Raw genomic sequence first — 14,926 nt, forward strand, 5'->3', positions numbered from 1 at the left:
GATGTGGTATATGGTACTGACAGTGTACTGGATGTAGTACTATGGTACTGACTGTGTTACTGCATGTGGTACTATGGTACGGACTGTGTTGCTGCATGTGGTACTATGATACTGACTGTGTTACTGGATGTGGTGCTATGGTACTGACTGTGTTACTGATTGTGGTACTATGGTACTGACTGTGTGACTGGATGTGGTACTATGGTAATGACTGTGTTACTGGATGTGGTACTATGGTACGGACTGTGTTGCTGCATGTGGTACTATGGTACTGACTGTGTTATTGGTTGTGTTATTATGGTACTGACTGTTACTACATATGTTACAGTGGTACTGATTGTCACTGGCTTTGGTATGGAATATCACTGGCTGCGGTACTGACTATCACTGGCTGTGGTACTGACTACCACTGGTTGTGGCACTCACTGTCACTGGCTGTGGTACTGACTATCACTGACTGTAGCACTGACTGTCACTGGCTGTAGTACTGACTACCACTGGTTGTGGTACTGACTGTCACTGGCTGTGGTACTGACTATCACTGACTGTAGTACTGACTGTCACTGGCTGTGGTACTGACTGTCACTGGGGGTAGTACTGACTATCAGTGGCTGTGGTACTATCACTGGCTGTGGTACTGACTGTCACTGGCTGTGGTACTGACTATCACTGGCTGTGGTACTGACTGTCACTGGCGGTGGTATTGACTATCAGTGGCTTTGGTACTATCACTGGCTGTGGTACTGACTGTCACTGGCTGTGATACTGACTATCACTGGCTGTAGTACTGACTGTCACTGGCTGTAGTACTGACTACCACTGGCTGTGGTACTGAGGTTCACTGGCTGTGGTAGTGACTATCACTGACTGTAGTACTGACTGTCACTGGCTGTGGTACTGACTGTCACTGGGGGTAGTACTGACTATCAGTGGCTGTGGTACTATCACTGGCTGTGGTACTGACTGTCACTGGCTGTGGTACTGACTATCACTGGCTGTGGTACTGACTATCACTGGCTGTGGTACTGACTCTCACTGGCTGTGGTACTATCACTGGTTGTGGTACTGACTGTCACTGGCTGTGGTACTGACTATCACTGGCTGTGGTACTGACTCTCACTGGCTGTGGTACTATCACTGGTTGTAGTACTGACTGTCACTGGCTGTGGTACTGACTGTCACTGGCTGTGGTACTGACTCTCACTGGCTGTGGTACTGACTGTCACTGGCTGTGGTACTGACTGTCACTGGCTGTGGTACTGACTATCACTGGCTGTGATATTGACTGTCACTGACTATGGTACTGACTGTCACTGGCTGTCTTACTGACTATCACTGGCTGTGGTGCTGACTGTGACTGACTGTGGTACTGACTATCACTGGCTGTGGTACTGTCACTAGCTGTGGTACTGACTGTCACTGGCTGTGGTACTATCATTGGCTGTGGTACTGACTGACACTGGCTGTGGTACTGCCTATCACTGGCTGTGGTACTGACCATTACTGGCTCTGGTACTGACTGTTACTGGCTGTGGCACTAACTGTCACTGGCTGTGGTACTGACTGTCACTGGCTGTCTTACTGGCTATCATTGGCTGTGATGTTGACTGTCACTGGCTGTGGTACTGTCACTGGCTGTGGTACTGTCACTGGCTGCGGTACTGTCACTGGCTGTGGTACTGTCACTGGCTGCGGTACTGTCACTGGCTGTGGAACTGACTGTGACTGGCTGTGGTACTGACTTTCACTGGCTGTGGTACTGTCACTAGCTGTGGTACTGACTGTCACTGGCTGTGGCACTGACTGTCACTGGCTGTGGTACTGATGTCAGTGTCTGTGGCACTGCCTGTCACTGACTGTTGTACTGATTATCAGTGACCGTAGTACTGACTGTCACTTGCTGTGGTAGTGGCTATCACTGGCTGTGGTACTGTCACTAGCTGTGGTACTGACTGTCACTGGCTGTGGCACTGACTTCACTGGCTGTGGTACTGATGTCAGTGTCTGTGGCACTGACTGCCCCTGACTGTGGTACTGATTATCACTGACTGTAGTACTGACTGTCACTGGCTGTGGTACTGACTATCACTGGCTGTGGTACCGACTGTCACTGGTTGTGGTACTGACTGTCACTGTCTCTGGTACTGACTGTCACTGGCTGTCTTACTGACTATCACTGGCTGTGGTGCTGCTGTCACTGGCTGTGGTCCTATCACTGGCTGTGGTGCTGCTGTCACTGGCTGTGGTCCTATCACTCGCTCTGGTACTGCCACTGGCTGTGGTACTGATTGTCACTGGCTGTGTTACTGACTGTCACTGGCTGTGGTACTGACTACCACTGGCTGTGCTACTGACTGTCACTGTCTGTGGTACTGACAGTCACTAGCTGTGGTACTGACTGTCACTGGCTGTGGTACTGACTGTCACTGGCTGTACTGCTGACTGTCACTGGCTGTGGTACTGAGTGTCACTGGCTGTGATACTGACTGTCACTGGCTGTGGTACTGACTGTCACTGGCTCTTGCATTGACTGTCACTGACTGTGGTACTGACTGTCACTGGCTGTTGTACTGACTGTCACTGACTGTGGTACTGACTGTCACTGGCTGTTGTACTGACTGTCACTGACTGTGGTACTGACTGTCACTGGCTGTTGTACTGACTGTCACTGACTGTGGTACTGACTGTCACTGGCTGTGGTACTGACTGTCACTGGCTGTGATACTGACTGTCACTGGCTGTGGTACTGACTGTCACTGGCTCTTGTACTGACTGTCACTGACTGTGGTACTGACTGTCACTGGCTGTGGTACTGACTGTCACTGGCTGTGCTACTGACTGTCACTGGCTGTGGTGCTGACTGTCACTGGCTGTGGTACTGACTGTCACTGGCTGTGATACTGACTGTCACTGGCTGTGGTACTGACTGTCACTGGCTCTTGTATTGACTGTCACTGACTGTGGTACTGACTGTCACTGGCTGTGGTACTGACTGTCACTGGCTGTGCTACTGACTGTCACTGGCTGTGGTACTGACTGTCACTGGCTGTGGTACTGACTGTCACTGGCTGTGATACTGACTGTCACTGGCTGTGGTACTGACTGTCACTGGCTTTTATATTGACTGTCACTGGCTGTGGTACTGACTGTCACTGGCTTTTATATTGACTGTCACTGACTGTGGTACTGACTGTCACTGGCTGTTGTACTGACTGTCACTGACTGTGGTACTGACTGTCACTGGCTGTTGTACTGACTGTCACTGACTGTGGTACTGACTGTCACTGGCTGTAGTACTGACTGTCACTGACTGTGGTACTGATTGTCACAGGCTGTGGTACTGACTGTCACTGGCTGTGATACTGACTGTCACTGGCTGTGTTACTGACTGTCACTGGCTCTTGTATTGACTGTCACTGACTGTGGTACTGACTGTCACTGGCTGTAGTACTGACTGTCACTGACTGTGGTACTGACTGTCACTGGCTGTAGTACTGACTGTCACTGACTGTGGTACTGACTGTCACTGGCTGTAGTACTGACTGCCACTGACTGTGGTACTGACTGTCACTGGCTGTTGTACTGACTGTCACTGACTGTGGTACTGGCTGTCACTGGCTGTTGTACTGACTGTCGCTGACTGTGGTACTGACAGTCACTGGCTGTAGTACTGACAGTCACTGGCTGTTGTACTGACTGTCGCTGACTGTGGTACTGACTGTCGCTGACTGTGGTACTGACAGTCACTGGCTGTAGTACTGACAGTCACTGGCTGTTGTACTGACTGTCGCTGACTGTTGTACTGACAGTCACTGGCTGTAGTACTGACAGTCACTGGCTGTTGTACTGACTGTCGCTGACTGTGGTACTGACTGTCACTGGCTGTTGTACTGACTGTCACTGGCTGTTGTACTGACTGTCACTGACTGTTGTACTGACTGTCACTGGCTGTTGTACTGACTGTCACTGACTGTTGTACTGACTGTCACTGGCTGTTGTACTGACTGTCACTGGCTGTTGTACTGACTGTCACTGGCTGTTGTACTGACTGTCACTGGCTGTTGTACTGACTGTCACTGGCTGTTGTACTGACTGTCACTGACTGTTTTACTGACTGTCACTGGCTGTTGTACTGACTGTCACTGGCTGTTGTACTGACTGTCACTGGCTGTTGTACTGACTGTCACTGACTGTTGTACTGACTGTCACTGGCTGTTGTACTGACTGTCACTGACTGTTGTACTGACTGTCACTGGCTGTTGTACTGACTGTCACTGGCTGTTGTACTGACTGTCACTGGCTGTTGTACTGACTGTCACTGACTGTTGTACTGACTGTCACTGACTGTTGTACTGACTGTCACTGGCTGTTGTACTGACTGTCACTGGCTGTTGTACTGACTGTCACTGACTGTTGTACTGACTGTCACTGGCTGTTGTACTGACTGTCACTGGCTGTTGAACTGACTGTCACTGGCTGTTGTACTGACTGTCACTGGCTGTTGTACTGACTGTCACTGACTGTTGTACTGACTGTCACTGGCTGTTGTACTGACTGTCACTGGCTGTTGTACTGACTGTCACTGACTGTTGTACTGACTGTCACTGGCTGTTGTACTGACTGTCACTGGCTGTTGTACTGACTGTCACTGGCTGTTGTACTGACTGTCACTGACTGTTGTACTGACTGTCACTGGCTGTTGTACTGACTGTCACTGACTGTTGTACTGACTGTCACTGGCTGTTGTACTGACTGTCACTGGCTGTTGTACTGACTGTCACTGGCTGTTGTACTGACTGTCACTGACTGTTGTACTGACTGTCACTGACTGTTGTACTGACTGTCACTGGCTGTTGTACTGACTGTCACTGGCTGTTGTACTGACTGTCACTGACTGTTGTACTGACTGTCACTGGCTGTTGTACTGACTGTCACTGGCTGTTGTACTGACTGTCACTGGCTGTTGTACTGACTGTTGTACTGACTGTCACTGACTGTTGTACTGACTGTCACTGGCTGTTGTACTGACTGTCACTGACTGTTGTACTGACTGTCACTGGCTGTTGTACTGACTGTCACTGGCTGTTGTACTGACTGTCACTGGCTGTTGTACTGACTGTCACTGGCTGTTGTACTGACTGTCGCTGACTGTGGTACTGACTGTCACTGGCTGTTGTACTGACTGTCACTTACTGTTGTACTGACTGTCACTGACTGTTGTACTGACTGTCACTGGCTGTTGTACTGACTGTCACTGGCTGTTGTACTGACTGTCGCTGACTGTGGTACTGACTGTCACTGGCTGTTGTACTGACTGTCACTTACTGTTGTACTGACTGTCACTTACTGTTGTACTGACTGTCACTGACTGTTGTACTGACTGTCACTGGCTGTTGTACTGACTGTCACTGACTGTTGTACTGACTGTCACTGGCTGTTGTACTGACTGTCACTGGCTGTTGTACTGACTGTCACTGGCTGTTGTACTGACTGTCACTGGCTGTTGTACTGACTGTCGCTGACTGTGGTACTGACTGTCACTGGCTGTTGTACTGACTGTCACTTACTGTTGTACTGACTGTCACTGACTGTTGTACTGACTGTCGCTGACTGTGGTACTGAAAGTCACTGGCTGTTGTACTGACTGTCACTGACTGTTGTACTGACTGTCACTGGCTGTTGTACTGACTGTCACTGGCTGTTGTACTGACTGTCACTGACTGTTGTACTGACTGTCACTGGCTGTTGTACTGACTGTCACTGGCTGTTGAACTGACTGTCACTGGCTGTTGTACTGACTGTCACTGGCTGTTGTACTGACTGTCACTGACTGTTGTACTGACTGTCACTGGCTGTTGTACTGACTGTCACTGGCTGTTGTACTGACTGTCACTGACTGTTGTACTGACTGTCACTGGCTGTTGTACTGACTGTCACTGGCTGTTGTACTGACTGTCACTGGCTGTTGTACTGACTGTCACTGGCTGTTGTACTGACTGTCACTGACTGTTGTACTGACTGTCACTGGCTGTTGTACTGACTGTCACTGGCTGTTGTACTGACTGTCACTGGCTGTTGTACTGACTGTCACTGACTGTTGTACTGACTGTCACTGGCTGTTGTACTGACTGTCACTGACTGTTGTACTGACTGTCACTGACTGTTGTACTGACTGTCACTGGCTGTTGTACTGACTGTCACTGGCTGTTGTACTGACTGTCACTGACTGTTGTACTGACTGTCACTGGCTGTTGTACTGACTGTCACTGGCTGTTGTACTGACTGTCACTGGCTGTTGTACTGACTGTTGTACTGACTGTCACTGACTGTTGTACTGACTGTCACTGGCTGTTGTACTGACTGTCACTGACTGTTGTACTGACTGTCACTGGCTGTTGTACTGACTGTCACTGGCTGTTGTACTGACTGTCACTGGCTGTTGTACTGACTGTCACTGGCTGTTGTACTGACTGTCGCTGACTGTGGTACTGACTGTCACTGGCTGTTGTACTGACTGTCACTTACTGTTGTACTGACTGTCACTGACTGTTGTACTGACTGTCACTGGCTGTTGTACTGACTGTCACTGGCTGTTGTACTGACTGTCGCTGACTGTGGTACTGACTGTCACTGGCTGTTGTACTGACTGTCACTTACTGTTGTACTGACTGTCACTTACTGTTGTACTGACTGTCACTGACTGTTGTACTGACTGTCACTGGCTGTTGTACTGACTGTCACTGACTGTTGTACTGACTGTCACTGGCTGTTGTACTGACTGTCACTGGCTGTTGTACTGACTGTCACTGGCTGTTGTACTGACTGTCACTGGCTGTTGTACTGACTGTCGCTGACTGTGGTACTGACTGTCACTGGCTGTTGTACTGACTGTCACTGACTGTTGTACTGACTGTCACTGGCTGTTGTACTGACTGTCACTGGCTGTTGTACTGACTGTCGCTGACTGTGGTACTGACTGTCACTGGCTGTTGTACTGACTGTCACTTACTGTTGTACTGACTGTCACTTACTGTTGTACTGACTGTCACTGACTGTTGTACTGACTGTCACTGGCTGTTGTACTGACTGTCACTGACTGTTGTACTGACTGTCACTGGCTGTTGTACTGACTGTCACTGGCTGTTGTACTGACTGTCACTGGCTGTTGTACTGACTGTCACTGGCTGTTGTACTGACTGTCGCTGACTGTGGTACTGACTGTCACTGGCTGTTGTACTGACTGTCACTTACTGTTGTACTGACTGTCACTGACTGTTGTACTGACTGTCGCTGACTGTGGTACTGAAAGTCACTGGCTGTTGTACTGACTGTCACTGACTGTTGTACTGACTGTCACTGGCTGTTGTACTGACTGTCACTGGCTGTTGTACTGACTGTCACTGACTGTTGTACTGACTGTCACTGGCTGTTGTACTGACTGTCACTGGCTGTTGAACTGACTGTCACTGGCTGTTGTACTGACTGTCACTGGCTGTTGTACTGACTGTCACTGACTGTTGTACTGACTGTCACTGGCTGTTGTACTGACTGTCACTGGCTGTTGTACTGACTGTCACTGACTGTTGTACTGACTGTCACTGGCTGTTGTACTGACTGTCACTGGCTGTTGTACTGACTGTCACTGGCTGTTGTACTGACTGTCACTGGCTGTTGTACTGACTGTCACTGACTGTTGTACTGACTGTCACTGGCTGTTGTACTGACTGTCACTGGCTGTTGTACTGACTGTCACTGGCTGTTGTACTGACTGTCACTGACTGTTGTACTGACTGTCACTGGCTGTTGTACTGACTGTCACTGACTGTTGTACTGACTGTCACTGACTGTTGTACTGACTGTCACTGGCTGTTGTACTGACTGTCACTGGCTGTTGTACTGACTGTCACTGACTGTTGTACTGACTGTCACTGGCTGTTGTACTGACTGTCACTGGCTGTTGTACTGACTGTCACTGGCTGTTGTACTGACTGTTGTACTGACTGTCACTGACTGTTGTACTGACTGTCACTGGCTGTTGTACTGACTGTCACTGACTGTTGTACTGACTGTCACTGGCTGTTGTACTGACTGTCACTGGCTGTTGTACTGACTGTCACTGGCTGTTGTACTGACTGTCACTGGCTGTTGTACTGACTGTCGCTGACTGTGGTACTGACTGTCACTGGCTGTTGTACTGACTGTCACTTACTGTTGTACTGACTGTCACTGACTGTTGTACTGACTGTCACTGGCTGTTGTACTGACTGTCACTGGCTGTTGTACTGACTGTCGCTGACTGTGGTACTGACTGTCACTGGCTGTTGTACTGACTGTCACTTACTGTTGTACTGACTGTCACTTACTGTTGTACTGACTGTCACTGACTGTTGTACTGACTGTCACTGGCTGTTGTACTGACTGTCACTGACTGTTGTACTGACTGTCACTGGCTGTTGAACTGACTGTCACTGACTGTGGTACTGACTGTCACTGACTGTTGTACTGACTGTCACTGACTGTTGTACTGACTGTCACTGACTGTTGTACTGACTGTCACTGACTGTTGTACTGACTGTCACTGACTGTTGTACTGACTGTCACTGACTGTTGTACTGACTGTCACTGACTGTTGTACTGACTGTCACTGACTGTTGTACTGACTGTCACTGGCTGTTGAACTGACTGTCACTGACTGTGGTACTGACTGTCACTGACTGTTGTACTGACTGTCACTGACTGTTGTACTGACTGTCACTGACTGTTGTACTGACTGTCACTGGCTGTTGTACTGACTGTCACTGACTGTTGTACTGACTGTCACTGACTGTTGTACTGACTGTCACTGACTGTTGTACTGACTGTCACTGACTGTTGTACTGACTGTCACTGACTGTTGTACTGACTGTCACTGACTGTTGTACTGACTGTCACTGGCTGTTGAACTGACTGTCACTGACTGTGGTACTGACTGTCACTGACTGTTGTACTGACTGTCACTGACTGTTGTACTGACTGTCACTGACTGTTGTACTGACTGTCACTGGCTGTTGAACTGACTGTCACTGACTGTTGTACTGACTGTCACTGACTGTTGTACTGACTGTCACTGACTGTTGTACTGACTGTCACTGACTGTTGTACTGACTGTCACTGACTGTTGTACTGACTGTCACTGACTGTTGTACTGACTGTCACTGACTGTTGTACTGACTGTCACTGACTGTTGTACTGACTGTCACTGGCTGTTGTACTGACTGTCACTGGCTGTTGAACTGACTGTCACTGACTGTTGAACTGACTGTCACTGACTGTTGTACTGACTGCAGTATTAGATGTGCGATGTGTTATAAAAATTTCCTTCTTACTCTGACAACATTTCCGTCAAATTCGTTTTACATGGTCTCCGTGAGAATGTTTACATGGTCTCCGTGAGAATGTTTACATGGTCTCCGTGAGAATGTTTACATGGTCTCCGTGAGAATGTTTACATGGTCTCCGTGAGAATGTTTACATGGTCTCCGTGAGAATGTTTACATGGTCTCCGTGAGAATGTTTACATGGTCTCCGTGAGAATGTTTACATGGTCTCCGTGAGAATGTTTACATGGTCTCCGTGAGAATGTTTACATGGTCTCCGTGAGAATGTTTACATGGTCTCCGTGAGAATGTTTACATGGTCTCCGTGAGAATGTTTACATGGTCTCCGTGAGAATGTTTACATGGTCTCCGTGAGAATGTTTGCCGTCTCCCGATACTCCCTACAAACTGTGCTTAGTTAGAATTCTTTGTATGCTTACTACCACTGTCAGTTACATGTATATTTCATACAGGCGTCTCCGGGGACCCAACCAAACATGTTCCCTGCAAATTGACAAGATCGGCAATAGTATACTTCTTGTTAGTTGGCAAATTTGATGAAAGTATAAATAAAATACGCAATGATAACTGCGAACTGGGCTGGCTTTCTTTTTCATCCGCTGTTGTGTCCTGACAGGTATTAATTACCAGCTGTCATCCATCAGCTGGAGTGACTCATCGACGCTTGTGGCCTCTTGTGTGGTGCCCACGATGTAGGGAACCTAGGAACACTCGGGGTCATCAGATGTCAGTTCTTGACCGACAACCGATCATCTTGACTGGTGATGAATAGGTGACATGAAGCCTTAATGACCCTCGTATAGTGGACAGTCTTCAGCCCTCAATCAGAGACATCGGAAGCTCTTTACGACCGTGTTAAATACACAGTGTCAGAATACGGCGGGTGATGGCAGTATTAAATTGAGTCGTTGTATTATGGTAAATAATATACCTGGAGTATACCTGGAGAGGGTTTCGGGGGTCAACGCCCCCGCGGCCCGGTCTGTGACCAGGCCTGTGACCAAAATAATCCCATGAACGCAGACTGTACTTTACACTGTTTATAACGGTGCAGTCAGTCAAAATCGTATCCATGTCTGTCCGACTATCTGTTAGATTGACTAACACTTAAATCTTGGCTGTGACAGTCTTGTATAATAAGGGACCAGGAATAATAAAGAATCAAGTCTTCAGTGACTGCAGGACTGAGACTCCGGGAAGATGGACTCTGGATGACATCCTGCCACCTGACTGTACAACAGCGTGATGACCATCAAGAAGTGAGTACTGCTTCATAAGAATGATTAAGACTTCAGAGGAAGAAGAATTCAGAACATTCAGCCAGTATACACAGTAGACAGAACTCTCCATCCATTAACAATGTTGTACCTCGCACAACCTGGATGGGTTTTAATACGAAGTTCACCTAGACCAACGTATATTCTATATTTAGTTGCTAATTGAGTTTGAAGTCTATCGACTACAAAAAGGTTACTCTGGCTAACAATGGTTTTAGTTTACGTTTAAGTACAAGGGTTTCTACCTAATTTTGGGACGCTGAATGTGTGCAGAAAACGAATATCTGGATTAATATAAACCAAACTAACCAACCAAACTAACCAACCAAACTAACCAACCAAACTAACCAACCAAACTAACCAACCAAACTAACCAACCAAACTAACCAACCAAACTAACCAACCAAACTAACCAACCAAACTAACCAACCAAACTAACCAACCAAACTAACCAACCAAACTAACCAACCAAACTAACCAACCAAACTAACCAACCAAACTAACCAACCAAACTAACCAACCAAACTAACCAACCAAACTAACCAACCAAACTAACCAACCAAACTAACCAACCAAACTAACCAACCAAATTAACAACACTGAACCAACAAAAGTAATACAAAGTACCTCATAAAAACTAACAATGACAAAATTTATTTCACTAAGGCATACATACTGTGCAAGACAATCACAGGGAGAGTTGAATGATAACTCTAGGCCTTTCATGTTGCAACCAACACACCATCAGGAGCGTGCAGTGTTGCAGGAATGAGTAGGTTCGAACTCGAACCGTTCCCGTCAATGAATCTGCCTTGACTTCTTGCTTATTTTTGCAACATTACAAACCCCTGATAATGTTTATTGCAACACGAGAGGACTAGAGCTATAATTCAACTCCCCCTGTGATTGTTTTGCATAGTATACTTTACTGAAAAAAAGTTTGTCATTGTTAGTTAATAAGAGCTGGTTTGCATTACGTTTGTTTGTTCAGTGTTGTTAGTTTGGTTGGTTAGTTTAAATTAGTTCAGATGAACATTTTCTGCACATCAACAGTAAATACATCGACGTTTATAAATAATTCAGGTGGAAAACTAATTATAAAATAAATAAGTTTTTAATTTGTCATATAAGAGAAATAAATGGTATAAAATACCGACACAATGGAAATATAAACACTTAAGGAGCATAATGTGGTCCATTATTGACAACGTTTCGCCCACACAATAGACTTTATCAGATAACAAACAGATCTGTTTGTGATTTGATAAAGTCTACTATGTGGGCGAAACGTTGTCAATAAAGGATCACATTATACTCCTTAAGTGTTTATATTTCCATTGTCATATGAGAGGGATTTCAATTACTAGAAGTGTGGAGGAGCCGCCATGTATTATGTCGCAGACAACCGTCTCCTCTGTCACTATATTGTTGTATGTTTATTATCAGTTTAAGTTGGTTTATATTGACAGTTTTCTTGTCGTTGTGTGACAGAGTGCTTCCTGTACCCCGTGGAAGCTGGTACCACGAGTCCCAAGTTTCCTCTCAACCCCAGTGGTGACACCATCATCACCATCAACAACATCTACAACAACAACTCCTGGTTCTACGTCACAACTGATGAAGGTGATCATGTAGCACAAGTGTTGCTTGCTGACATAACTCCACCATGGGACATAAGTCCTCTCTTCCACTGTAATAAAGGTAATGATTTGTTTATAATTAATACCTCACAACAAATTCATAGTTGATCACTTGAATGTACCAAACAAAATTATTTTTAAATTATCTGTTGTCATTATTATTATTATTGTTATTTTGATTATTATTATTATTATTATTATTATTATTATTATTATTATTATTATAATAATAATAATAATAATAATAATAATAATAATAATAATAATTATTATTATTATTATTATTATTATTATTATTATTATTATTATAATAATAATAATAATAATAATTATTATTATTATTATTATGATTATGATTATGATAATCATTATTATTATTATCAATATAATTATCATTATTATTTTTTATTATTATTATTATTATTATTATTATTATTATTATTATTATTATTATTATTATTTTTACTGTTATTAGATTTACTTTAAGCGCTAAATCAGCTGGGGTAATACCGCGCTTGGGGGGAAAAGAAGGTAATGAGGTTGGATCCAAGGAAGGAGAGAATAGATCCAATTCCATGGATCAAGAGCCTCTCGTCGGCATCAAGAAAGCTACCTTGATGGAAGAAAAACTACCATGAACATTATTGTTCATTAACAATGATATTGCTGGGTCTTGTGTTCATAATGTTCACATTAAGTCAGTCTTCATTCACTGTTACTTTAACATTTATCTAACATAAGTCCAGCAAGTTAACATTGTTAACATATTAAAATTAATACCACTTTCTTTATTGTGTTTCTTGGTTAAGTCTCAGACGTTTCTCACAACCATGAGTGTTTGTCTTAGTTTTCTGGGACCTGGGCAGGGATGGGTCCTGAACCTGGGCAGGGATGGGTCCTGAACCTGGTCAGGCATGGGTCTTGAACCTGGTCAGGCATGGGTCCTGAACCTGGTCAGGCATGGGTCCTGAACCTGGTCAGGCATGGATCCTGAACCTGGTCAGGCATGGGCCCTGAACCTGGTCAGACATGGGTCCTGAACCTGGGCAGGGATGGGTCCTGAACCTATGCAGGGATGGGTCCTTAACCTGGTCAAACATGGGTCCTGAACCTGGTCAGGAATGGGTCCTGAACCTGGTCAGGCATAGGTCCTGAATCTGGTCAAGCATGAGTCCTGAACCTGGTCAGGCATGGGTCCTGAACCTGGTCAGGAATGGGTCCTGAACCTGGTCATGCATGGGTCCTGAACCTGGGCAGGGATGGGTACTGAACCTGGTCAGGCATGGGTCCTGAACCTGGTCAGGCATGAGTCCTAAGCCTGGTCAGGCATGGGTCCTGAACCCGGTCAGGCATGGGTCCTGAAACTGGTCAGGCATGGTTCCTGAACCTGGGCAGGGATGGGTTCTGAACCTGGGCAGGGATGGGTCCTGAACCTGGTCAGGCATGGGTCCTGAACCTGGGCAGGGATGGGTCCTGAACATGGGAAGGCATGGGTCCTGAACCTGGGCAGGGATGGGTCCTGAACCTGGGCAGGCATAGGTCCTGAACCTGGTTAGGCATGGCTCCTGAACCGAGGCAGGCATGGATTCTGAATCTTGGCAGGCATGAGTCCTGAAACTGGGTAGGCATGAGTCCTGGACCTTGGCAAGCTTGGGTCCTGCACCTAGGCAGGCATGGGTTCTCAACATGGGCAGGCATGAAACTTGAACCTGGGAAGGCATGGGTCCTGAACCTGGGCAGGCATTAGACCTGAACCTGGGAAGGCATGGGTCCTGAACCTGGGCAGGCATGGGTCCTGAACCTGGTCAGGCATGGGTTCTGAACCAGGGAAGGCATGGGTCCGGAACCTGGTCAGGCATGGGTCCTGAATCTGGGCGGGTATGGGTCCTGAACCTAGGCAGACATGGGTTCTGAACCTGGGCACGCATGGAAACTAAACCTGGGCAAGCATGGGTCCTTAACCAGAGCTGGCATGGTTTCTGAATCTGGGAAGGCATGGTCCTAAACTTGGGCGGGCATGGGTCTTGAACCTGGGCAGGCATGGGGCCTGAACCTGATGGGGCATGGGTCCTGGAGGTGGGGATGCATGGGTCCTGAGCCTTGGCAGGAATGGGTCCTGAATCTGGACAGGCATGGGTCCTGAACTTGGGCAGGCTAGGTTCCTGTAACTGGACAGAGATGGGTTCTAAACCTGGAAAGGTATGGGTATTGAGACTGGGCAGCCATGGGTCCTGAACCTGGGTAGGCATAGGTCCTGAACCTGGGTAGTAATTGGTTCTAAGCCTGGGCAGGCATGGGTCCTGAACCTGGGCAGGCCTGGGTCCCGGACCAAGGAAGGCATTGGTATTGAACCTGGGCAGGCATGAGTCCTGAACCTGAGCAGGCATGGTTCGTGAATCTGGGCAGGGATGTTCCTGAACCTGATCATGCTAGTGTCCTGAATTTAGGCAAGCATGGGTCCTCAACCTGGGCAAGAATGGGGTCTGAACCTGGGGAGGCATGGGTTCTGAATCTGGGCAGGCATGGGTCCTGAACCTGGGCAGGCATGGGTCCTAAACCTGGGCAGGCATGGGTCCTCAACTTGGGCAGGCATGGGTCCTGAACCTGGGCAGGGATGAGTCCTGAACCTGGT

General features: G+C 47.0%; 1 protein-coding gene across 1 annotated transcript in view; it reads left to right on the forward strand.

Annotated features, from left to right (window-relative positions):
• The window catches only part of LOC138850996 (uncharacterized), a 72,550-nt gene that overhangs the window by 28,416 nt on the left and 29,208 nt on the right, over positions 1-14,926 (forward strand). The window contains exon 2 of the mRNA XM_070080469.1: positions 12,146-12,355. Within this exon, the coding sequence (XP_069936570.1) occupies positions 12,146-12,355 (210 nt within the window). The remainder of the gene's footprint in view (positions 1-12,145; positions 12,356-14,926) is intronic.

This window comes from Cherax quadricarinatus, unplaced genomic scaffold (genome assembly GCF_038502225.1).
Source record: "Cherax quadricarinatus isolate ZL_2023a unplaced genomic scaffold, ASM3850222v1 Contig489, whole genome shotgun sequence".
Taxonomy (NCBI): domain Eukaryota; kingdom Metazoa; phylum Arthropoda; class Malacostraca; order Decapoda; family Parastacidae; genus Cherax; species Cherax quadricarinatus.